We start from the raw sequence: 27,893 nt of genomic DNA, 5'->3' as shown, positions 1-27,893 counted from the left end.
GCATAGCACAGTCTTCGAACCGTTGCTTTAAATAAAAAAGAGAGTACGGGGCAAAATATCCAAAAAAAAAAAAGTCAATAATATTATGAATTTCTTGTTATGTTTTATCTTAAATTTCTCAGTTTCTTCGTCTCTCTTATGGTTCAGTCTCTTTAATCAGCACATTGTTGTCTGAAACTCGTAATTATGTCTTTCTTCAAAGTAAGAGAACAGTGTTTCACACCCATACAAATCAACTTGCAAAATTGTAGTTGTGTATAAAGCGATATTCAGAGTTTTGGAAAGTATGGAAAATTAATAGAACAACAGAAGTTTCTAACAGACAAAAACTGCCGTATGCAGGATCTATTCTTCTCATAATTTTCATTATGAAAGCCGGAAGGTCGCGGGTTCGAGTCCCATGAGGTTTTTTTTTTTCAATGGACCTAACGCTTCCAGCCACGCTATGGCCCTAGGGTCGACTAAGCCTCTCAACAGAAATGAGTACGAGAAATCTTCCTGGGGTTAAAGGGCGGCCGGCGCGTAAGATTGACAAACTTACCGCCATCTGTGAGCCGTTTGTCTAGATAATGTGGGACCCTCAACGTCTCAACCGCGTGAGCCTTCACGGCCTGGTACAGGGATAGCTTTACGTTTTAACCCACTTATATTTTCTGTGGTTCAGATGCACATAATTTTTTAAATATTTTTAGTTTCTTTATAATATTCATATAATGATTTTATATTTTGATTTCGTTTCAGTTTTATGTAACCAATTTTTGCGCAATTTGGAGCCTTGTCTTCAGCCGTGCTTGCTGTACGGATGCTGAACAGCATACTGTGCTTCCGGTGTTGTCAGTCACATCGCCTGCAGAACTATGTTTAGACTACACGCATCACTCACATGCTGAAGAAGTCATCGCTCGTGTTAGGCGCTTCCAGTTACACAAATAAATTCACCCGAGAACCCGATCCACAACAAGGGCTCGTAGTTATAAACTACTTATTTTGCTAAAAAAAAAAGTTAAAATTGTACCTGTGCTTAATTAATTTAGCACTGTTCCATGAAGACGTATGAGGGAATGGAGGTATAGCTCCACCCTTTTTGACTTGGGAACTAACTGGAGGTGAATGGTCAACATCATGCTCCCGCCGCTGTATTCCCTGAGAAATGGCCCCGGTATCCACGGTATATTAGTCTGACTGCGTCTCACAGATGATCTGGATGTTGTGAAGACCGACTTACTGTCTGGGCTCCTATACTTCTTCTGGTATAGCTTTAAGAGCATGAAAAGTATTTAGGGTGGAAGACCGTAATGCAGCTTTCTGCAGGTGCAGTGGCTTTTCGCTTCGTCGCTGTGTCCATATCGGTTTGGGTGCCACACATTTCTCATCCGGAAGGGACTGTGACGTCTTTCCTCCAGTGTGAAGCATACAGCTCACCCCCAGCTAGAACCAGAACTAAATGAATTGGGAGGGATTTGGAAGGGCGTGGCTGTGGCCTAATTTAAGGTGACCAAGTAATTTCATGAAAAAACCGAGAGAAAGCACAACAAAGTCGTCATTGAATGTGTCAGGTGTCTCGATTGAGATTCAAACTTCGAGTCTCCGGAATACAAATCACAAGCTAGGGGCTAACTTATATATTTTTTATGGCATGAGTATTAATTAAACACAAGGGAAGAAAGCAGTCTTCAGGGTAGAAGACAAGAAGATGGAGGCGATACGTTCCTCCGAAACATCGGTTAACACAACTTCTATACGGCACTACATCCCAGAAAACTGCTTTATTCATAGTCACCTCCGTGAAAACCTCAGATCTTACGAACACAGGGAAAGGTTTACTTCTATAAAGTTAGTTATTTAATCCGCATGTTTATAACTTCAAAATTAATTTAATTCTTTCAACCATCGCACATCACAGTATGTACAGGGATTAATTTTGGATAAAAACATTACTTTTACCTCTGACTCTAATAGCGAGGATGATGTATAGTCTGTTCTCTCTCAAATATGCATTTGGAATTATTGTGAAACGGCTAATGTCTAGTTCTTCCATTTTTAATAATCCACCTGCTGCAGTGTGTTTGTTTTCGTGATTTCGCCTTTAGGCATTCTGATTTTAGATATTGTTTTCACAGTGAAAATATTTGCATAGAGTTTTCTGGTTTACGCCCATCCCCTACTGCAGGAAGTATATTGCATTTTGTCTCAGTGAGCCTAGCATAGTGGGTATCGGTACTGGCTACAGGCTGGACGACCAAGGGGTCGGGGTTTGAGTACCGGTAAGATCAAGAATTTTGTCTTCTCCAAGTCGTCCAGACCTGCTCTCTGGCCCATCCAGCCTCTTTTCTAATGTTTACCGGGGGCTCTTTCCCCGGATGTAAAGCGGCCTGTGCTTGAAGCTGACCACTCACCTCCAACTAGTGCTGACATCAAGGAAATTTGGGTCTATACATCCACTGCCACATACGCCTTCATGGCGTTGTGCTCAATTAGTTAAACACAGGGACAACTTTACCTTTTTACAACTATTTTTGTGCTACGTGCCCTTGATAACACTGAGTATATAACTGATACCTCTTCAGTTCATATGTAACTGATGAGGAATCGTCGCTCTAAATTCAGTTTCATTAACCAAATGCCTCATGGTAGTTGTGTCAGTAAAAATTCTCTATTTTTGTATATAAAACTATTCATTTATTCATCAGTAATCTGTCAAGACGACAGGTCCACAGTCTCTTCCAAAACAGTTCCTCCACTTTATGCGATCTAGAGCTTTCCCCTTCAAATGACAGTATCCTCTTCTGTCCCCAAGGTCATCCAGAATCTTCTTACGTCTTCTGGTCACTTCTATCCGCCCCTCTATCTTTCCTCCAATAACTTCTTTTAGAAGGCAGTTTCTGCGTAAAACATGACCAATCCAATTAGCCTTCCGTTTTCTTATTTCGTGTAGGATATTCCTCTGCTCACTGACTCTAATTAACACTTTTTTTCATTTCTCACATAATCGGTCCAACTGATCTTCTCCATCCTTCTCCAACACCACATTTCGAAGCTTTCCAGTTGTTTCTGATCTACTGCCCTAAGTGTCCAATAAAACTCTATTGAAGAAAATATCGTTATTTAGTAAAATATACGCAATAGATATGGGGATTCGGATGTACAGTAAAACCCTATCTCCGTCTCGTATCTATGGCTGTACAGCGCTTTGCTGGGCTTTGGACGATTTTGCGGTCTCCTGATCATTTACGCAGTCTGTAGGACTTCTTGGATCAGCCCGGCACAAGGCTGCTTCCTGCGCGGAGAACGGCACAAACAGAATAAACCCACACAGACATCCATGTTCAAGTGGGATTCGAACCCACGATCCCAGTGTTTGAGCTAGCGAAAGTAGTTCATGTCTCAGAACGCGCGGCCACTCTAATCGACCTACAACCTCGATACTGCGAACCAAATAATCACTCGTTCGTTCGGACTACGAAAACTTCAAGATAATTGGATTTTAAATAAAAATAATCGATTTTTAGTACATTCTTAAATCTTGAGATTTTTGTAAACATCGGCCGGAACCCGCGGACGTTCGGCGACACGCCAGGCTCGGGGCAAGCGGAATCCGGGTTACATATTCCGCTAAATAAGGAGCCAGGTTCACTAACACACTGTAATATGTTTCATAAGAATTAATTTTTGTTTCCAGAAGTTAAAATAATTAGATAAAATTTTAAACTTTTGGAGGTACATATTTTTTTTTCTTTTTGGTGCTGTAAACCAGTTCGGATTAAAGAGGTTCCATTATACATAGAGCCGATCCCAGTGGGCGCGCGTTCTAAGGCATGAACTCTCTTCACCAGGTCAAACACTGGGATCGTGAGTTCGAACCCCACTTGAGGCATGGATGTCTGTATTTATTCTGCGTTTGTGTTAGATAGCGGCCTTGCGACGGGCCGATCCCCCGTCCAAGGGGTCCTACCTACTGTCTTAGATTAATAAACTGAAGTAAACGAATGGTTTGACCTATGCCCTATGCTCCAAGTGGGAACAGGATGAATAGTAGAAGAAGACTATACATAGAATGGCTCCTCCCAGGAAAGAATACGTAGTTATTTTACGCTTTCACATGTCCCCCCCCCCTTATTTGGATGATAAGTTGTTCCCTGTCGAGACGAATTCTTTGCAGTAATTGATTATTGCTTTGCCCAGCCAACCATAAACATGTGATATTTCGTCTTCGTACTTTTCGGGCCGCCCACATGAATCCAGAAATATTACTGTAAGTCAGAGGATCCCAAATAGCCCCGAAGTGTAAAGGATAAGTAAGACGTACCTTTCTGCAAACAGAACATGTCAAAGCCTCTAGTGTTCTGTTACCTCTCTTTTCACTAATTTTCCTCTTCCATTATTTTTCCCGAGGTCAAGATTTTTATTTCGTCATGCTTAGCTAACAAAAAAATTTCCTTTTGTTTTGTACTCAAAAGGGAAGCTAACCTAGTTCAGTAATTTGTTCTCGTCCCTTTCTGTCGCACGCTTTTTTTTGTGTGTGTGTATTCTCCGGAGAGTGTGTTGGTAAGCGCGGTGAAAAGAACAGCCAGTGTTTGTGTCTTCCCATATTGATCCACGCCATAGAACTGTACCAGACCCGGCTAGCCACCAGGATCCGCCCACTGCCCCAATCCCCAGGACCCCCCACCCCAACACAAAGAAGTTCCTTTAAAAAGATCTGTCCTCTATTTCAAAAACTATGTGGTATCTCATGAGTAATGTCTCTGCCTTGTTCAGGTCGTTCATGGATGAAGTCTATATGTCGTTTCATTTATCATAATTTCCCTTATTTCCATCTCTGTTCTTAACAGCCCCACAAATCTGTAATCTGTATGAATTAGTACGTGTTAGATCAGAGTTATTCCTCCAGGAGCGCTGGATTCGACAAGTGTTCGGACATTGCAGATTTCTTGCTGTAATTTTCACGAGTCTCCGATTTTCACCTTCCGTTCTTTCATAGCCGACGATGGTGAGGATCATCATTGTCTAACACACTGTGTTGGCTGCACAAATGCTGTAGCAGTCATATGATTGTTACTTCTCTTATCGACATAATCAAATAAAGAAAACTCCGTGACCTATAGTCCGGAAGCGAACGGTACCGAACGAGCGACTGCCGCATGTCGGCGTAGTTAGTGCCAAATTTAGCTGATAGAGGGTGTCGCGTAGTCAGCGCAACGGATCCCCACGGCCGTTAATCTCGGTTTTCTAGCCCGGAGCCGCTATTTCCTTGAAATAGCTCCTCAATTATCCTCACCAGGCTGAGTGGACCCTGTTCCAGACCCGCTACTTCTCAGAAAATCTGGCAGCGCCGGGAATAGAACCCAGAACCTCTGACCACTAGACTACAGAGGTGGTCCTTATCGACATAATCACGGATGAAAACTTTCCCATGTCTTCCTGTCGGACATTACGGATCTTTTTCTCTTTGGTGTATATTCGCAAAACAGTTTCAGTTTTAGTTATGAGGATTTCTTGATTCTTCACCCTGTTTTTACAAGCGATTTTGAACCGCAGTAACGAGCCTACTATACGAGACTCTAATCTTAACACTTGCGGTGTGAGAAAGATATAAAGCACAAGAGGACGAAACAAGGGGAAGGGACGGAAACAGAAATTGTTAATATGTTATATAGTAGCGTTGCACCAGATCAGAGCACATTGGCTACTGTTGTACTACTGCGTTTGTACAGCCATTGCCTAGTAAGCGGTGAATATTTCTGATAAGATAGTATTCGCTGGTCTGCGTTGTCTGCCACGCGTTTAACGGTTCGATCTTACGGAATCCTCTGGATTTCAGTCCGGTACAATAATCCTTGACATTGTACAACCCTAATTTTCATTATCTAAAAACTCTTATAATTTGAAGAAGGATACTGTGACATGACGCCTGAAAGCCAGAATAGTCTATTGCTAGAAAACGGCTCGCGAAGACACGTACGTGACAACGAATAGGCACGCAATAATACACGAACTGTTCGGGGACACGTGATTGATTCGAGTGTGATTCCGTGTGGAGGTGTGGTCGAATACCTCCACCGTGACCCTGCGACTCGTAGGAGGAGACGAAGAAGGAAGTCTCAAATCTGAGGCAGTAAAATATTGTCGCGAGTCTCAAGGGACTCGGACCCGAGTAGCGCTAGCAAAGCCAGCAGCATATAGAAAGGATAAACCCGTCCTCTCGTCAGAGAGGGCGCCCCACATCAACAAACCCGCAACGGTCTGACAGTAATAAAAATATGGTCGTAAGCCACAGATGGGTGCTTTATTCCAAGACAGACTGGCCGACTGACCGTTGGTCGTAACATAAGACTCAGATTCGAGTGGTCACTGATTCAGTCGTAAGAGAATTCAGAAGGCAGTTCAGTAGTTCAGTGTTCAGCTGTGGAGTGTTATTCAGCGGACAGCGGAAGCTGAAGAAGTGATCAGAACCAAGTCAGTCACAGTAGAAGAGAAGATACTCGTAGTCCAATAAGGAATGGAGCCATTGATTGTGAGATATTATAATTGATTGTAATTATAATGGAAGTACCAATAAATCCAGTCATCCAATCCAGAACCCATTATTGTTAGTCACGGATCCCCGGACACATGACAGTACGTTCCCGAAAATGTCGATGAACATTACAAGAATAGATGTCATAATGTCACAGGAGGCAGTTGTCTTCAACAGTTAACGGATATATCTTCACTATATTTGTAAAAAATAGTTCATCGAATAGTTTAATGTAAGTATCGGGCTATTTCTGAACTCATAAATGCCCTATACGTATTTTTAACCAAGCGTTACCCTCATTCAACTTTCATTATTGGATATTCTAAAAATGTGGCTCAAATTATCTGCTAATCAATTTGTTTTTTCAGAGGAATATAGCATGAATAATGAATACAGTAATTACATTGTGAGGGACTGTGATGTCTGTGATTAGAATCGAAGAAAATGTGTGGAGCCTACAATTAGTAACACATTCAGTGCAATTCAGTACAGAGCGGACCGATATGACCGCCACAGAAAAGAGCGACTTATTTTGTTCAGTTCTGTGAATCTTTTGGCTCACCAAACTAATTTATAAGTCACATTAATGTCGTGGCTCTTAAAACTTTTCTAATTTTTCATCTGTAATTCTTTTTAAGAATGTTTGTTATAAGGAAAAAATTCGTTGTCTAGACTCGAAGTATTCTCTTAGAAATTAAAGTATACAATTTAGTGAAAAATCAATGGTGGAAAATTTTCGTTTCACGGAGCACCAGAACGTCATGTCGTTCATTGCGGAACGCCTAGAAAAGCTTGATTTCAGTGTTGGAGCACGTGGTCAGTCGAACCCTCAGAACACTGGTCTTCTGCTGGAGCTGGGTTTGGGAATTACTTCTCTGGATAATTGAGCCTTTCCGTAGCAGATACGTGGTATAGGTAAAGTTGTTTCTCTACTTAACTATTAACTACTACGTCATGAAGACGTATGTGGGAGTGGATGTATAGATCCATTTATTCTTCACCTTATTATAAGTAGGAACAAATTGTTGGCTGACTGGAACTAACATTGGTATTGTCAGATGTAGGAGGGTGAGCGTGATTTATAAGACGGGTCTGGATTGGATAATTGGATTTATTGACACCTTATTCACACAGTTCGGGACTACAGGCTTTGTGTTTTCCTGGAGGACTGTGGAATTCTCGAATACCAGGAAGAAAACTTGTTGCTGTTGGAACAGACATGAGCAGTATTGCAAGGGAAAGGCATGGTGATGACGATGATGATGACATTGATGATTATATACCGGTAACGACTTACATGCCGGTCACGGTAGCAGAGCGGTCTAAGGCATGCACTGTCTTCGCTCGCTCGGAAGACGGGATCGTGGGTTCGAATCCCACTCAGGGCAGGGATGTTTGTGTGCGTTTTTCTGTGCTTGTCTACAGGTAGAGGCCTTGCGACGAGCTGATCACTCGCCCAAGGAGTCCTACCGTATGTGTCAGATCTAGTAAACCGAAGTGAAACGAAGAGTTTCATGAAGGTAGGCCTAGGCCCAAATTTGGGCTGTAGCGCCACAGGAAAAAAAAACGACTTACATACTTAATTCACAGATATTGATATAATGAAAAAAAATTTACGAATCCTGTGACGGTTACGGTCTTCTGGGACATGACGCTTCTTTTATCAGGGTAGAAAAATAAACTTGTAGCCTGAAGATGGATGCAGCGGTTTCTTCCGAAATGATGATACCTATATAACTACGTCCCGGATTTTGATGACCTGAAAATATTTTAGAAATGAAATATAAAATGACCGAAAAAATCCAGAAAAATGACCCAAAATATAATATGCAGGGCCCGGATTTTCATGACCTGAAAATATTAAAAATCTGACCTATAAAATGAACGAAATATCCTGAAAAATGACCTAAAGGAGAAACGAAAGAACACTTCGCTCCCATGTTATTCACATTTCAGAAAACATATGAAGAAAAATTCCCTAAAATGGCCAAAAATGACAAATACCCTTAAAAGTACAAAAATTTACCAAAAAATTACCCCGAAAGTGAAAAAATGACCTTAAACCTAAAAATGTCAAAAAAATGACAAAAAATCACCTATAAAATTTACATTTCTGTAACCAGCAGCTCACATCCGAGATTTATATATTTAAGAGCATCGCATAGGATACAAGGAAAAAAAGATGACATGTCATCAAAATCCGTGCTCTGTATATAACAAAGAACACAGCATCATATGGGGTTCGAGGTTCTCACAGATGTTACGTAGAGTTCTGTATCATGGGATATAACGCCTTGTAGTCCGTTGAAAGTCAACCGAGATGTTTCCGAAGAACTTGGCACCTCCATCTTCAGGGTCGAGGAATAAGTGAAGCGAGGAATCGGCTCTGCTTGCTACCTACTTCATACTGGTTTTTCCCTTGGCTTCTACCCTGAAGATGGAGGCGATAAGTTACTCCGAAACGTAGATTGACATTCAACGGACTACAAGGCGTAATATCCCAGAAGATACACGCTTTCAGGTCCCTGAAGATGTCAATCCTGGTACTCATTTCCTAGAGAACATATCATATAAAATTCTTATTTCATATTTCGTGAGGAAATTACTCACAAACTCGAGCTCTCCTTTTGCCCAAGTAACAACCAGATTACGCCACTGAAGCAGACCACACGCCACGCTGTCACTCGCAGGTGTCACGTGATTGTGTGTCTAAACAACTCTGTACAGAAACTAACGCGCCTGTTCCTTGTTCCACAGCCGAGGTGAAACGGGACCACTGCAACAAGACAGTTGACATCTATGAAGATGTCTCCAGCCCGGAAGTGACACCAGAGAACATAGGGAAGCCGATGACGTGCTGGTATCGCTTCAGATCCTTCCGTGGCACTCCACGCGACTGGATTCTTCGCATCAGGTTCAAGAAGTTCAAAGTTGGTACCCTTGTGAACGCAACCCACTGTCATATGGGCTACATGCAGGTTAGTAGCAGTACTGTATATGCGTAAGGGGGGCAGGCATCCAAGATATCAGATTGTTCGTATAAACACCAACAGACAGAACAGAATTTTGTCTCAAGCATATCATAAGCATCCTTATTTTACTGTTTAATGCTCATAATTGTGTACAAATATGTATAACTGAATGGTTTCTATATTCATTTGTTTCGCCAGTCCATAACCTCTTAATACAAAGGAATAAGTACTGTGTTATGATACTTGCATTAATATTTCTTGGTGGAATGTTTGAAATTTTTTTTTCCAATCCTTCTAATTAAAATTAAGCAGACTCAGAAGGCTTAGAGTGGAGTTATTAGTAATATGAAACTCATCGCTAGTTGTTTGTAGTTACGACCTAGTGGTCAATAAATGTATTCCCAATTCATACCCCGTCTATAGTCACACATGCTCGAGACAGTATAAAGCCTCTAATATCGTGACGTTCATATCACATTTAATCGAAATCCATTTCTGCAGTTCCACTAGCTGAAACATTGCGAGAGTAAGACAGAGAGACTGTTATTTTCTCATTTAACCGAATAAGATGGTTGAAGATATAGCGTTTCTTATTTATATTCTGGACATGCCCGGTTCGATTCTTGGTCGTGACACCTACAATCATGACCGGGGATTTCATGAGCTTTTCAGTCCCTTCGCGTAAATTCTGGGATGGTAAGCTGCAATAGGCCACTACACCACACGTTCACATCCCCCTAATACGATGAAAATTAAATTGTCCCTGTGCTTAACTAATTAAGCAATACGCCATGAAAACGTATAGGGGGGAGTATACATCGTATGTGTAGATCCATGTATTCTTGACCTCAGCACTACTTGGAGATGAGGGTTCAGCTTCACGCCTCGGCCTCTTTAAACTCTGCGAAAGAGCCCGCTGTAACTGTTGGAAGTAAGACCTTCCAAATTTAATATTATTCAGTAATTTGGACGTTACGTGTATTATATTTCAACATCCCGTTGCATTGAGGTATTGTCCTTATTATCAAAGCACCCGTCAGTACTGCAACAATATTTTTTTTTAATATAGAAGACATCTAGAATATGTTTCTCACTAATCTTTTTTTTACTGCTAGTGGGGTGGGACTAAGTCTCTTGTACTGCGGCCACTTCCGGCCTATTGTAGCAACCCCAGATGATAGGTGAGGGTGATTGTGGAGCAATTTGTGGAATGATGATTGGAAGTACTCGGAGAAAACCTGCCCCAGAGCCACTTTGTCCACCACAAATCCCACTTGACTAGACCCGGGATCGAACCCGGGCCGCCGCGATTGGAAGCCAGTGACTAACCGCTTGAGGTATGGGGCGGCCCTTCTCACTAATCATACCAATACACATTATGCATTGCAGTTCTGTGGCCGCAAAAAAGCATAAGGACAGCGCTCTAGTCGTGAGATAAAAACGAAACAATGACGATAGACAAGTGAAAGGTGCAGTGGTCTCCCCGAAAACAAAGGGAAATTACCTGATAATGGCCCATGTGCAGCCGAAATAAGTTGCAAAATGAGATGAGATATATGTAAAACTAGAGGTTTCACTTTTAACGTAGAAGTTATACTTTTAATATCTTAATGGCGTTTTATAATTTTAACAACACCGTAAAGTATTAAAGTGACACTTTTAGTGAGAAACATATTTTAGATGTCTTTTATATTAAAAAAAATACTCTTGCATTATTGACGGGTGCTTTGGTAATAAGGATACAGTTGTATTATGTGATTTAGTGTCGTTGAACGAACTACAGATACAGACCCAGCAGGCCCAGCAGTGTAACACACGCAGTCACAGGAGCAAGACACAACACAAAGCACAATACACACACGAAAGTAGGAAGAATACTCCGATAGAAGAAGATAGGTGTGACTCGCGTATTGAGATACGACATAAGGATGACAAATCCTGAACAGTTTTAATATTTTTAATATTTAAAATTTATCAATATATATGACGAATATATATTTTAGTATAAAGACAACAGGGCATGCAATGAAGTAGTTTGACATACATCGAAAAGCACCTGAAGATGGCACTTTTGTTCTGAAACATGTAGTGCAAGAGAGAAGAGTAAGGTGAATAAATGTATGCACTGTAAGACGCTTAGAATAAATCATGGACATATGTATATATTGTCTCATGGTGCACGTGGTACAGCGAAGGTGCAAACCTGTCTGACATGTATCAGGAAGCATGGTGTATGCGTGTTAGAGACTGACCCTAGGCATGTGTGTGAACCTGCTTTGCTATCCGGCCACACGGCTGCTCGAGGTTCCGTCTGCAACGTGAATGCTCGTTCATAGTTGCCAGAGGTGACGTCAGTGCATTGGTTGTCCGCATTGTTCACAGAAGGATTCATGAACTCAGAACCTCCGAGAGCTATGCATTTCTGTAACCCTGCACTTGACATGCTTAATTAATTGCTGCGACCTTCTATGACGACTGGAAACCCCCGCCACTAATCTCAGTTTTGCTGTCTTATTCGAGAGGTCACGAGATCGAATATCGCCTCGGAGACAAGCTGTCTTCAGTGAGACATTTCGTAATGTTTCTTATTCCCTGCAAACGAAAGGACTTGTACTTGAGTATGCACTAATAATGATCTCCCTCGAAAATATTGTTAGGTAAAGGGGGTGTGCGTGACTTGTAAGACGGGCTCTATATTACATGATTGGATTTATTGACATTTTAGTCACACTACTCGGGACTACAGCCGATATAGCGCTGTCGCTGATATTTGAAATTCACAATTCAACGTTACAGACGCACTAGGGTTCTCGGTTTTCCCTAGTCGTATCCTGCCAACGGATTTATAACAGTCCCACTGTCACTTCAAATCACATATGAAATTTTCTTTGCACAGTGTAATTCCATTCTTGCTATTTCTTCTCAATCACCTTAGACTGCCATCTCAAAAACTCGACCCATTATTTAATAACACCTAACTCAAACGACATTCTTTGTTCCTTTATAACTCCTCTGCACGGAGAACGCAGAAAACAGCCTGTATATTGTTGAGAATGCTTGTTTACTGCTACATTGCCTAGCAATAGACTTCATATTGTTGCGCGCGCGTACGTTTCTGCGGGAATGCGTTTACCGAGTCGTTGCTTAGCAATGGATCTATACGTCATAATATATAATCTGAACCACCGATAAAAGTCTTTAAATAAATCAGAAATAAACGACGCTTCCTAAAATTTTGACAAGTAAATCGACCTGTTGCTGTATGGGTTTTGCAGTTCCATAATTCTGGTAGTCTAGGGGTAACGTTCCCACCTCATGACTCAAGGTACGCGGGTTCAAACCCAGCGGAGGTAGTGGAATTTTTAAGGGCGGAAAAATTCAGGGAACAAGTCCTCCGGGAGGGACTTTAAGCCGTGGGTCCCGTGTCGTAGATTTACGGCACGTAAAAGATCATGTGTCTCTAGGAGACCTATGAGCAAAATTAGGCAAGTTTCCCGCCCAAGCAGTTTCCAATGCCTCTGGTAGATGGGGGAAGCATCAAGGTACCGAGGGCCGTCTTCGTTGGCTCAACGGGGCTGATAGGACGCACCAGTACCGGCAGGGTATGGCGACAGAGAATATCAAAGGGGGACGTACAATAGTTCAACAACTGGTCGCGGTGCATGGGGAAACCCACCCCCTCCAATAATAATAATAATAATAATACTTTTTGTTTCTTTATCCCCATTCCTGGCTTGGTTACGAGGAGAGAAGGAACTGGAGTTTGTAGTGTAAAGGCGGTTTACGTCCACGGTAATTAATAAAATACGTAAAGCGGTAATTCTATGGCACTACATCGGAAAATATAGAGAAACAGATTTATAAGGTTGTCATAAAAGTTCAAGCATTTTGGTTTGTAGTTACATTGCACTTTATTTGAAGAAAATTCGAAAGACGAATGGGCCCTTTTGCTATACTTCACAGTTCTGGGTAAAGCTATCTTATCAGCTGATAAGTACGGAACCACCAAATTCACCTGCGCCACAAACACACGGATGCCCGATTTGTAGAACAGTTGCTTTTACCAGTTCCCACTTTTTTACCTTATCCTATGCCCAACGAATACGATCCGCGACTTCATTGTCCATTTATTTAAGATTTAGTAATAGTACCCCATCTATGCCTATGTCTAGCACGCAGTCGCTTTCCTTCACTTTTTCGAACATAGTATAAAAAGATGTAAACAAAGAAATTTCGCCCTAGGACGAAGTCTCCGTCCACTTACATTCCGTGCTGATGGAGCAGACTTGATACAACTTTCCGTGTTTGTTCCAGTTTATAGTTTCTTGAGACATCCACAAAAAGTTTTAGTGTGTTTCCTTCTACGAGTTGTTTGTTTCTGGTCACAAACAAGTCCTTTATACGGTTTAATAGCTCTCTCCATAGTAAACCTCAAAGACAATAACCCTGTACTATTAAGTACAATAAAATGAAATTAATTACCACTCCCTTTTGTAGGATTTGAGGTTCTCACAGCGGTGGTTATCTTCTGGGATATAACGCCGTGTAGCCTGTTGAAATTCAGCCTACGTTTCGGAGGAACATATCGCTTTCATCTTCAGGGTTTAGTAATAAGCCATGCAAGAAACGAGGATAAAATCAGAGAACTACTTCCGTTATAAAGATATACATCGTACTAAGATTATTTATATTTCTATGAACAAATTTGGATTCTACAGTGAACCTTTTATTAGAAAACTTTTCATTTTGGCTATTTGTAATGGTTAAAAATGGACATTTCGAGACATTTGTAGCTATTCTCCATATATGGAGGCTGTCTCTCCCATCCAGACCACGAGGCAGTCATGTAATGGTGAAAGAAATGCATTTCAAGATCCATGACATCAGAGGAACATGTGACGTTCAAGGGAATGAAGGACATTAATGTACATTTTCATCTTGTAAACCGGTTGTTTGTTTTAAATATAGCCTATATGGCAGGATAATTTTTAAATTCGATATTAGAATAACAAGGCGAGAAAAAAATGGAAGCAGACGACGCTTGATGTGACGTTAACAGTCAAAGGTTAAAAAAAACTGTAAACTAGTCGCCATTTTAATTTTATAGTGCTATTTATATTAGATCTATCGTTTTCATGCGAACAAAATAGAGAGACTTGATACCACAGTTTCTTAGATTCCCGTAAGGTTCAGTTCATAATTTATAATTTATATTCCGCCTCTAAGACACACTGAAAAAGCACATACTTTTTCTACTTTGAACTTAAGCTCCAACTTGGTTTTTCCTTTACCCATATCTGTCTAGAAATTTTTGAGAAATAATGTCACTGTAAGATTTCAGGTTCTCACGGCTGCGACTCAGAAGAATGACACCTTCTGGGATGTGGCGCCGTGTAGATCTTGTGAGAACGGACGTTTCGGAGGAAGGTATCCCCACCATCTTCAGGGCAGAAGAATCCGGGAGCGAGGAACCAGCGTGAGTAGCTTCAGTCTGCAGCCACCTGCTCACGCCGGTTCCTTGCTCCTCCGAAACATCCGTTCGCACAAGATCTACATGATGCCACATCCCAGAACAAGACAGTCTTCAATATCACTGTGCTTTAAAAGACCTGTTATTTTTCACACAGCGGTTATACAACACAGTTGAATATACATATACTGATCCGTGAATGCATGCATATATTTCATTCATTTATTCAGTAAAGCCTTTACAGCCCTTTGTTGGGCCCTGGCCTCTTCTTCAGTTTCATAATCATAGACAGTCGGTAAAACTTCTTGGACGAGTGATCAGCCCGTCTCAAGGCCGCTACCTACACACGGAATAAACGCACACGCAAACATCCATGCCATGAGTGGGGTTCGAAACCACGATCCCAGCGTTCGAGCGGAAGAAGACAGTTCGTGCCTCAGACCGCGCGGCCACCGCTATCGATGCGTGCATACACATACACACACATGAGTTCGTTAAATACGTACCATACTACTTGGGCGGCAGGGCTCAGCTAGGAAGCAGGCTTGAGAGAGAACGCAAGATTTGAGGTTCTCACTGCGGTCACTATGAAGATCACTTTCTTCTGGGGTTGGAGGCGCATAATGTGGTCCATATTTACTGACTTTTTGAAAAAAAAACAACATATTTTGCCCTTTGTCAGTATTTATTAACCAGATTAAACGAAGTCAATCCCTAGAAGACAGTAAGTTTCAGACGGAGGCTGTTCGAATGATTAGGCTACGTCATTCTGCAGTTTTATAAAGCGAAAGAACATACACAAAATCCTCTATACTCAGGAGCTGTATTTTAAAGGAAAATGAATTCTGTTGTATATATAAAATAATTGTTTTCCACTATATTTCCCCAGAGTTTACTAAGGATTTTTTATATTTTACTTCAGTTATAGAAGAAACGAAAGAAGGATGTAGTCTGTTTTAAGTAACCCAATGAAAACAAACGAAAGCTACTGGAAACTTTGATGGGCGTTGGTTTGAAATGTAAATTGTGGAGGTTTAAAGTGCTTCTGTATAGAATCACACTGTACTTCAGTCTTCTCATGGGCCTCCTGAGAATGGAAGGAAATCCATGGCCTTACAGAGTGCCTGTAATCATAGTTAGCCATGTACAGTGGAATGAATGCAACTTCAATCGGAGGAGAATGTGGAGACAGTGACGTCATTCGAAAAAGAACGAAGACAAAGGAGAAAGAAAAGTCAAACGAAAACATGCCAGCGTAAAGGCAAAACTTTCTGTTCAGAGAAAAGAAAAGTATTGAAAATCCTCTTCTTCCTGTTTATTCCTTTTTTTTTTTCTGTTTTCTCCTTGGCCTTCATAGTTATTCTGAACTTGGGATTCCAAAGCGTCGCAAATCCTCGTCCAAGCGGTTCGCTCGCCTTGCCGTTGCCACGGAGACAGATGGCACAAAAATGCACCAACTCCGCTTTGTGGATTAGCTGCCAGAGGAAAGCAAACGCAGAAGTCACACGGGAGATATAAACCACAGACTCACACTAAGAAACAATGAATTCATTTTGAAGAAATAGAAACAGCATACAGTTTCAATTGTCGCTTATTTCAGTTGAGAAGAATGTCATTATGGCCTCAGAGATCTCTCTTCTTCCGATATTGTCTTGTGTCTGTCTGGTTTCCCTTGGGACATCTGTTCACACGTGAATGACTGAGCCTCTGCTAAAAGAGAATGGTATTGACTAGCAGCAGTTACAGTATAAATAACTTATACCTATTAATTTTCACGGTAGATCTATAGACGCCGGTCACGGTAGCCGAGCGGTCTAAGGCGTCAACTGTCTTCGCTCGCTCGGAAGCCGAGATCGTGGGTTCGAATCCCATACAAGGCATGGAATATTTGTTATGCGTATGTGTTTTTTTCTGTGTTTGTGTTGTTCTGTGTTTAGGTAAGAGGCCTTGCGACGAGGTGATCACCCTTCCAAGGAGTCCTACCGTCTGTAAAACGATCATGGAACTGAGAAATCAGTCCGATGCTCCAAAGTGGGAGCGACTAATTTGGAAGAGGTGTTCTTTATGTGATCATTGCGGTAGCTGCTTGACGCAACGATAGAAGAGCTGTCAGAAGCGGTGTTTTCTATGCCGTTCGCGCCCATGTGTTACAAGCAGAACCAGTCTAGAGCATGTATGGTGTCCGTAAAATACAAATACTTGTACCCTTACCCGGTCGCTGCGTGGTTGCGGATACACTCATGCGAGGCTATGATGCAGCAAATGTGGCACTTACTCAGAAAGGCAAACCCTTATCTCGTCGAAGAAGAAGCCAAATATCTGAACACATAAGCGGTTTTGAAACGAACATAAATTAGGGCATGAGTCACGATGGGGCTCGAAACCAAGAACGACTCTGTTGACGAGGCCCAGCAGCAGTTTACTGGAGTTTAGTTAGTTGGGAAACAATCACCGGCCAGTAAGTGCATGAACACAAGCTGAGGAAGCTACGGCGTTGGAATCCGTTACCAGGCAACGACTGGTGAAGACACAGCAGGCTGATAAGACTTAGTAAATGCTATAATTAACTGCAGTGTGTATGAATTAGAGATAGCGCTAGAGTTACTTGTAGTTACGATCTGTAAATGTTCAATAAATCCAATTACCAATCCAAAACCCGTCTGTACTCACGCACACACGTGTGAAGTGTACAAATTATGTTAATTTACTCCATTCTCTTGTTACATTCTCCTGCTGAGGTCGAAATATTACCCTCCTCCTTGGCTCAAAGAGTTAATGAACTTAATGAAGTGCAAAATTACAATTGCCCCATATGTACTGAAACTTAATATTTGGTCGCAGTTAACATCGGGTCCTTTTCCTAGTGTTAACTTCGTCAAGGGAACGATTCACATACACGAACGAAGTAATGTGAAACAGTGTTAATTACATATTAATTTATCGTGGGTGGAATATGTGACTTAATATGAGGTACTATCGCAGCATTTATCTGGAGGGACTCACGAAAAGCTTTCGAAGTAACTCGTGTCGTATAGTATTTTTCCTTGCCGAGAGTCAAACCTGGTACCTTCAGGATATAAACCAGAAGCGTGAACCATTACGCTGATTTTTTTCCCCTTTCGCTTCCACTGTGGAGCATATAGGGATGATTTCTCAGTTTCTTGATCATTTTTACAGACGGTAGGACTCCTTGGACGGGTGATCAGCACGTCGCAAGGCCTCCATCTAAACACAGGACATCACAAACACAGAAAAACACACACACCAAACTATGCCCTGAGTGGGATTCGAACCCACGATGGCGGCTTCCGAACATGCCTTAGACCGCTCGGCTTCCGTGACCGGCATCGCGCTGAATAGCTCCAGTGAATTAATAAAACTCCATACGCTAATGCATCACGCATTTGTCATATAGAATTAAAACTGTATTGATCGGAACGCCCAGAGTTTAATCTTTGTCAACGTCGCGGCGCTGCGTGTCTGCAGAGCTGAAGGCAGGTGGACAGCGGAACCGTGAAGTATGTGAACAACGTTTTCCCGTTAAGACCGGTGCGGTCTTTGACTACAGAATTAGGATTCAAGATCGTGCCTTTGTGGGCTTATGTTACGTAGCAGAGGAGCTCGCTAGGGGCAGTTTGGGTTGGTTCGATATCAACCCTCCCCTTCCTGGACTTCTGTGTGGGACACCACAGCCCCCCACTCTACTGCAGACAAAAGGAAGGGGGAAAATTCTTCCCTTGTCAATGCAAAGTAATTCTTAAGGTTACGGACTTCTGAGATGTGATGTCGAGTAGTTTCGTGGATAGGTACCAACATTTCAGAATAACTTACTGCCTTGACCGTGCTGTAGCTCAAGCAGTTAGTCGCTGGCTTCCCACCTCGGCGGCCCGGGTTCGATCCCGTGTCTGATCAAATGGGATTTATGGTGGACAAAATGGCGCTGGGGCAAGTTTTCTCCGAGCCAATCTTCATTGCACCAATTACTCCACAATCACCCTCACCTATCATTTGGGGCTGGTACAATACTCGTAGGCCAGAAGTGGCCGCAGTACAAGGGACTTAGTCCCACCCCACTAGCAATAAAAGAACTTACTATCTCCATCTTCAGGGTACGTGTATTTTAGTAGCTAATCTAACTGTGGCTCTGCAATCCTTTGTTGGGCCTTGGTTGCTTTTTCAGTTTCTTAACCCTAGTCGGTAGGACTCTTTGCACAGGAAATCAGCCAGTCGCAAGGCCGCTGCCTACTCACAAGACATCATAAATACAGAATAAACACAGTCATTATGTCTTGTGCGGCATTCAAACCCACGATCCCAGTGTCCGAGCTAGCGAAGACAGTTCATGCCTCAGACTGCGCTGCCACGGGGATCGGCATCTTACTAGCTAATAGGACACCACTGCAATCTAAAATTGGTTTATTGGAATATTTTAGGAGCCCTTGTTCATGATGGAGTATAAGTGGGCATGGAAGCTTTGATGGACTGTTTACGTTCGGGGGGCATTCGGAGTACTCTCAGATGAACCTTCATCTTCACGAGGTATATAAGCATACATACAGTATTAAAATATATATTTAAATTTATTTATTAAGTATCTTACTTGTTATTTATGAGCACAGAAAGCAAATTAAAAGTTAATATTTTTACAAGGATAAAGTTATTTATTAATAAAGAGGAGAATACGCGAACCAGAGCAAAACAGAATAAATAATGTCATTGTATGAGTGTTTATAGACGGGGTTGGATTCATAATTGGATTTATTGGCCACTTACAGATAGTAACTACAGGTAACTATAATGATATCATTAATTCACACACACTACAGTTCACTACAGCGCGTATTAATTCTTCTCACTCTGCTGTGCCTTCATCAGTAGTTGCCTGGTAACGGTTTCCAACAGCGGACTTTACCCTTACTGTGGATTCCCAAAATATCCCCGTGCCTCAGCTACTAGAATCTAACAGCAGCAGCTCACGACTGAACTGCAGTTCTCTAACTCACCAATCAACTCTTCTCCTTCACTGCACTTCGTACAAAATCAAAGTCAGAGTTGCTTTACATCTGACGGTTTACAGCCAGTCAGTTCATCTTGGCGTCAGGCTCCTCGAGGCTCAGGACCAGGTTTTCTTTTAGTTGGACTCTTGCGGTAATAGTCCTTACGTAACATATTCTCTGATTAGAAGATTGTTTTGTCTCTTATAAGTACGCTCGGCCTTTCGTCAAGTGTACATTTCTCACATATAGTATGTCATTGAAAATCTTTCCCTTTGCAGTACACTAAAGTCCTATGTCAGTACAGGTTTTACAAAGCAGACCATGCCTATCTTACGTATCTTATGCTACAACGGCAGCTTAGTCACTTGAACGGTCGTAAGCTTGACCGCCTCCAAGATTAAGCCGTTGCCTGTCAACGGTTCTGTACGCCTCAGTATTCATAAATTCGAAATAAAATAAACAATGATTATAACACTCAATAAATATATTAACTCCAATTAAGCTGTGGGCACGATAACTGAATATAACTCAGTGAAGTAAAATATAGTGTGATTCACCAAGATGCCTCAGCGACATATATAACTGTTTTGCATATAATTCCTGCATACCTTCGACACGCGATAGGTGTCCTGACGAGTCGATTGAAGCTGAGGGCGTACTTTTGCAACACTTTGGTCAGGCTGGTCTCAGTACGTATTAATTAGCCCACAGTCTTGGGTAATTCCGCTGGTTAAGCTTGTCCATCATAGGTTCAGAAACTGATCGGTAGTTCACGAGTTAGACAGAAGTCTGCTCTGACCTGAAGACCAAGTTCGATGCAGTAGGTACAGTTGATGTCTGCAACGATAATAATCCAGCGATATTTAGTTCAGGTTTTAGAACTTAAAGTTATAGAGTTAATGTGAAAGTTGACAAGTTGGAACAGCAAACAACTATAACAACAACAACGTTGCAGAGCGAAACGGTCAAACCCAGATTCTGCTGCTGACAGATTGAAAGCAACACGGTACACCGTCAAGCGCAGACCAATACTGTACATACCTCGCAGCCCATTGTTACCAACCATGTAATGTCAATGTCCCTATGAGACAGAGAAAATACAATAAAGACATGCCTATAGGGACCACAGCTGTTCCACAGAAAAGCGAATCATTTCGCTGATGATCAGATCTCTTTGTTACTGAGTTTGTATTCTGTGCAGTAGCATCACTGTTGTTTTATCCTTAGGGTTCACTACAGTCGGGTTTCTTGGTACTTAGGCCGTAAATGGCACGTTATGTCAGCCCTGGATGATCGTGTGACGTATCGACGCATTGCTGGACAACGACTCAATATACATGTTCCAGCAAACGCACAACAATGGGGTCTGTGTTCTGTGTGGAACATGCCACAGCTCGTTGCTTGGTAGCACAATAATTCTGACATCAGAAAATGTGTTTTCTATGTGGTCCGCGCAATGCCAAGTGCTAGGCAACGGAGCTGGAAACATGCATCCCTAATATAGGAAGATGTTTTCTATGAGAACCGCGCCGCGCTATATAGCGGGAGTCTCTTTATTGCTAAATTAAATCAGAATTAGCACTGGAGAATTTGGTCGAGTTCTGGAAGGTCGGCATTCCAAGGTGATTGAACAAGAAATGGCAAGAGCACTTCATAGTGACTTGAAGCGAAAGTTCCTGTGATAAAGCCGTTTCCAGGAAACGGCTAGCATGTAGTAGTGATTTGTGAAGTCGTTGGATTAGTGGTAGCGCCATAATTGGTTGAGGATAAGAGAAATTGTGAAAGAAGGTGTCAATAAATCAAATCATCTAATCTAGAACCCGCTGTTATTAGTCACGGAACCCCGGACACGTGGATATAAATTATTCTTGACATTGCAGCCACATTTGAGTCGAGATTACAGTTACCATGCTACTGCCTTTAGTGTTTCTTCAGATCAGTGATGTTTTCTTGGATGAAGGACCAGGTCATCCTAAGGTCTAAGATCAATACAGAAAACGCAGACATTTTGTCCAGAGTGCGATCTAAACTTAGATTCTGCGCTTGATCAAGCGGCCATTTTGTCGACACGTACGGACCTATGAAATGGCTTCCAGAATACCTTCAGCAGTAATTACAGATAGATAGGACTTGGCTCTTATTATGAAGTATATAGTATATTTGGTGCCGATCGCAGTGGCTGTGCTCTCTAAGGCATGAAATGTCTTCTCCACGCTCAAACACAGAGATCATGCTTTCGAATCCCACACGAGGCATAAATGTTTTTCCGGTTTGTGTTGTCCCGTCTAGGTAGCAGCCTTACTACAGAGCTGATTACACACCCCAAGGAGTCCTTCCGACTCTTTTATTAGTTCCATAATTTCAGAGTAATTCTGATTGGAAAGAGGCCAAAGGGCCTAATACGAAATGTAGAAGAGGAGGAAGAAGAAGAAGATTTGATTTCTCTGCATCCAGATATTAAATTGCGTCACTCTTTTTGGGACAGAACTGTACTCATTAAAATTACTGTCACTGCTAGGAATTCATTTGATATTTTTAGTACAGCGTTACGCGTTTTTCTTTTTTTTCGCCGGGAAGCGGGATGGGCGTCATACATCGCGGGCTTCCACACAGACAGCTGCAGTCGTGTTGAACAAAGAGGTGAAAATTCGCAGCGCAAAGTTTTACGAACGTGTGTGATTTCAGAGACCACAGAATTAGAGCCCTGTACTCAGGACAACGCCTGACAGCTTCCACTACAACTGTGCCCTCTGTAATATAGTATGACATTTCTCATTTCTGCACTTCTCTGCGTAATTTGGTTCAAGTGGCAGCGTTACTGAAGATGTCCGGCTTAAATTTCTGCAGATCAGAGATTATGCTTTCTGTTTTGCGTAGGCCGTGCCATACCTCAGGCCGTTTGTCGCCGGTTCCCCATCGTAGGGGCCCGGGTTGAAGCCCAGGTCAGGTTATGTTGGATTTGTGGTGGACAAAGTGGCACTAAGGAAGGTTTTCTGCGAGTACTTCGGTTTCCTCTGCCATTTCTCATTCAACCGAGTGCACCAAACTCATCAGCTATCATCCGGGGCTGGTACAATAGGCCAATTAGTGGCCGACGTACCAAGTTAACTCAGTCTCACGCCACCCCAAGAAACTTTAAGAAAAGTACTGTTTTCTATGGGTATCCTAAGTCCCTACAGGTTAATTTCTGGATAATACCTCAAATTATGTCGCGTCCATTTCCTAGCAAATAATTTCTAAATCAATAGCCACTGATCATTCTGCATTCGATGATACGCGCTTTTGAGTTACAAACCATAGATAAAATGAATGAGGTGTCTGCACTTTTGATATAATTCGTTAGAATCAAACTCCGTGGTTTTAGTCCGCAAGTGAACTAATACAGACCGCCTCTGTGGTCTCGTGGTCAAAGTTCCTGGCTACAGATCCATAGGTCCGGGTTCGATTCCCGGCGCTACTAGATTTTCTGAGAAGTAGTGGGTCTGGAATGGGGTCCACTCAGCCTCGTGAGGATAACTGTGGATTTATTTCAAGGAAATAGCGGCTCCGGTCTAGAGAACCAAGCTTAACGGCCGTGGGGATTCGTTTCGCTGGCCACGCGACATACCCTCTATCCGCTAAAGTTGGCAGTAACTTCACTGATACGCGGCGGTCGCTGGGTCGGTATAGTTCGTTCGCGGACTACAGGCCACGGATTTATTTTTGTATTTCTTTTTTACTTCTATTATCTGTCTAGTTTTATTTCCTCTTCTTATCTCCCATTGTTCCTCCCAGTTTCCTACTTCTCTTTCTTCCTGTATTCCACTCTTTTCTCCATTTCATCCACTCCTCTGCTCCTTCCCTTCTGTGTGTGTCTCCGTCCATCAGCCACGGGTTTTCCCCGGCGCGCCGTGAGGGCTCTGCTGCTACATTGCGACCGCAACTGAACATTTTACAGCTTGTGCTGGCGAGTTATCTCCTGTCCCATAACCAAACCTGACATCGGTGTCACGTGAACCCCACCTACCAATGAATGTCATCACAATGTTAATGGCAGGTTAGAGACGACAATCGCGACCCGTTTGTTCAGCGAAATGTTTGTCCGTTGAAGCTTCACCCATCTCTCACAATCAGACTGACAGAAGGCGGGAAGAGAGGGATATAAGTACATGAAGCTTTCTTCACCTTCAGGCTGGGGCCACACGAGCGCACAAAATGCGTCCGTTATAACGAAAGTCGTGACGTCCGTTGTAGAAATAAGCAAAAGAGACGAATGCTATGCTTTCTTCTGGCTCCATTGCAGACAAAAAACTACGTACCGCATTCTGCAACTGTGTGGTGTCCTCAGCAACGTCCGTCATAAAGTACGTTCGTTAAAACAGACGCATTTCGTGCGCTCGTGTGGCCCCAGCCTTAAAATGCACTTCAGACCTCGATCACCCCCACTCGAGAAACACCCAAAGACAAACCATTAATGCTTTCAGTCGTATTTTATATTTTAGTCTTCGTTCCATGAAAAAGAATACTGTTGGGCTTTTAATTTTATACAATACAATTTAAAGATAAAACTTGTCACTTACCGTCACGTATGGAAGTAACAGAATTTGGACAGTTAAGATAACAGGTTTTCAATCGTTGGTCGCAGGTTCGAAAGCTCACCATTATACCTCAACATTTATATATTTGTTAAGCTCGTCTTCCACGCAAACGTGATATGGAGACATGGGGACTTAGTGGGCAATTCTCATCAGGAAATGAAATACGGATCTCCAGAGCAAAATTTTAGCCACGAAACCCAAAGGAAAATTCTGACATTAAGGAGTAGATAAGGCGTTAATCTGGCCAGTCCTGACCTACGCTGCCGGAACACGCGCGCCATCTGCATATGATGTAAAGTTCTTACCATCTTTGAGAGAACAGCTCTGAGGTCCATATATGGCCCAGTCAGAGCCAAGAGCGAGTGGAGAATTAGGTCCAGTTACGGGGCGTGCGGTTTGCAAGAGGACACTGATATTGAAATTGGCTGGCCATGTTATTCGAATGGACCATCAACGACCTGCGAAGAGAAAGCTTAATGCCAAACCAGAAGAAAGGCGTATGTGAAGATGGAATGGACGATGATGTTAAAGCTCTGGGGGGAAAGAAACTGGGAAAACCTAGACAGGGATTGACAAATCTGACAATCTTCTAAGAAGGCTATGTATGGCTCAAAAAAATGGCTGTTTTGCGAGTGATGATGATGATGATGATGATCATGATCATCATCATCATCATAAACAAGTAAGGTTTGGAGGTGAACATTGGACTCATCTGGCGTAGGATAGGATCCTACGGCACTGTTCTGTGAACACAGCAATGAATTGAATTGTAGAGCTGTAGGAATTTCTTCATCAGCTGAGTGACTGTCAGCTTGTAAAGAAGGGCTGTTCTGTGGAGTCAGTTGGAAGTGGAAGGCAGATGGTTTGGTACAACAAGTGGGTCAGAGGGGTTGAGTGGATACAGAGAGATGTATTTGCTGGATCCATTCAATCACTTTGCAATGTTATGGCTTGTCAGTTTCAGAAATGTTCTGCAAACTAAAGAAAGAAAATTTGCACTAGATAAAAGGAAAAAGTAAAGTATAATGAGATAAATTAAACTAAAACAGAGAAGGCAAATTAAAATAAGATATAACTACGGGCAGCGACACACAGACCAGCGTGTGATGCAGTTAACATGATCTGTCTTGCTGAGTTCATGTGTGCGCCATATTGCTCTTGCTAGAGGCGAATCGCCAGCTCAACGTTTCTTTCTCTGAATAGCAATACAGCAATTGAATATAACGTTTATTAGTTTCTGACTTTAAATTCTTGTATAATCAAACAAAAATTAAAATGCGTAAAGTTTGCTAGTACACAAAATTTTGTTGTTCATGGAGAGAAGTTTGTACGAATGAAATTTCCACGGGAGTTGATGTCACCGAGCTGCCGCACAGACATCCATATATGTTAAACGTTGCACTTTGAGATATTTATGAACCTTATAATACAGCATATTCTCTTGGATTTATTCCACTTTTATTGTCCAGCAGGATATGAATTACATTCACGAATGGGGGAGACGAGGAATGCGTATAAGATATTGGTGGGAAAGCCACAAGGAAAGAGACCACGGGGAAGACCAAGGTGTAGGTGGGTGGACAATATTAAAATTGATCATAGAGAGATAGGATTGGATGTTATGGAATGGGATGATCTGGTTCTGGATAGGGACCAGTGGAGGGCTCTTGTGAACACGGTAATGAATCTTCGGGTTCCATAAAGTGCAGGGAAATTCTTGAGTAGCTGCAGAATTGGCGGCTCCTCCAGAATAGCTCAGCTCCATGAGTAAGTAAGTATGAATTACATTAATGCGTTTCAGAAAAGAATTCTTGAGAAGTGATTTGTATCTCAAATACTGCTTGATTGATTGGCTGATTGGATTATTGCTGGGCGGCCGATAACTGGCTGGTTGGCTACCTGGCCGAATAATTGGCTAGCTGGCTTATAGGATGAATGGCCGAACGCCTCCGTGACTACCTGACTACCTGACTTGCGTGCTGGATTGGTTCGCTGACTAACGAGTTGGCTGATGGGCTGAATAGCTGACTCACTGGCTGGGCGGGGAGACTTTAACAGGAACAGCCTCCCATGCATGTGTAGTTGGACGAGATTCAGAGCCGGATGGAATTCATTTTGCTACTGGACAACTGCACGCGACAGAACTTCAGCATTGAATATTTCTCAGAGGCAGTTGCGATTACATTCAGTTAATATTTGCATATCCTGTATCTTAAAGTAACACAGCAGTAGCAGGAGCACTAGTATACCTGTACAAAGAGATCGCTTTCCATTAATTTCTTGAAAATCCGACGAAAATGCGGCCGTACAGCTCACATCTGAGTGGTATTTGAACAGGTGAAGCCATTACCCGAGTGACCCAAGACCAAGGGGGTGTAGATAGTCGTAATAATTCGAAAGTCACTGGAGTAGAGTCTTTTTTGAGAAGCTAACAGTCGCTTATCTGGATAACAAATTTACTTCACGTTATGTATCCCTAAGTTTCATTAAATTGATCACAATGACTTCCCAGTGGACGTTATCCTGAACGAATTTAATTCATCCAACAACTTTACAGTGTATTTTAAGGTATAAAAGATAAATGTAAAGCTATTTCTGTAATAGGCCATGGAGGCTCATTACGTTGTGAAACATCTAGTTTCCCACATTTTCTAGACAATCGGCTGACAGATGGCGGCGAGGTTGTCAGCCGTACGCGCCTGCCGCCTTTTACTCCCCAGGAAGACTCCTGGTACTCATTTCTGTTAGAGGCTGAGTAGATCCCAGGGCCATAATGCGGCTCGAAGGATTAGGTAAATTGAAAAAAAATCCAATGAACTTATCGGGATATATATTAAGTTTATCCTTCATTCTAAGTCTATTCTTCTGTAGTGGTCTCCTCTCCTTGTGTCATATAGCCACAATGTTACAGTATGCGTCTCGTCTGACGCGTGCATGCCAGGTGACCTACCCACTACAGCCTCCTTGATTTTATCACCATAATAATATTCGGTGAGGAGTAGCAATTATAGTATATAGGGTCCCTTTATATGCATATCTTACGTTATGTACCAGTTACTTCTTCGGCTTCAAATTCGAACGCTCCCATTGCAAGTGCCCTCGTTTCTCTTGTCTTCCCTTACGACGAGAGACAATATGTTGCACACACATGCGAAATTGTCATTTGCTTGCTTTAATCTTGAGAAGCGGGTCACAGTAGCCGCGCGGTCTAAGGCATGCACTGTCTTCGCTCGGAAGCCGGGATCGTGGGTTCGGATCTGTTTCCTGTGAGGTACGAACTGAATTCTTATATATTATTCTTATACACTGCCGGTCACAGTAGCCGAGCGGTCTAAGGCATGCACTGTCTTCGCTCGCTCG

At 42.3% G+C, this 27,893-nt stretch overlaps 1 protein-coding gene across 1 annotated transcript in view; it reads left to right on the top strand.

Moving 5' to 3' along the window:
- LOC111868044 overlaps positions 1-27,893 on the top strand; it is a 453,072-nt gene that overhangs the window by 233,116 nt on the left and 192,063 nt on the right. The window contains exon 2 of the mRNA XM_023858397.2: positions 9,275-9,495. Coding sequence (XP_023714165.1) covers positions 9,275-9,495 — 221 coding nt within the window. The remainder of the gene's footprint in view (positions 1-9,274; positions 9,496-27,893) is intronic.

Source organism: Cryptotermes secundus, unplaced genomic scaffold (genome assembly GCF_002891405.2).
Source record: "Cryptotermes secundus unplaced genomic scaffold, Csec_1.0 scaffold97, whole genome shotgun sequence".
Classification (NCBI taxonomy): domain Eukaryota; kingdom Metazoa; phylum Arthropoda; class Insecta; order Blattodea; family Kalotermitidae; genus Cryptotermes; species Cryptotermes secundus.
This window is presented reverse-complemented; position numbering and strand designations above follow the sequence as displayed.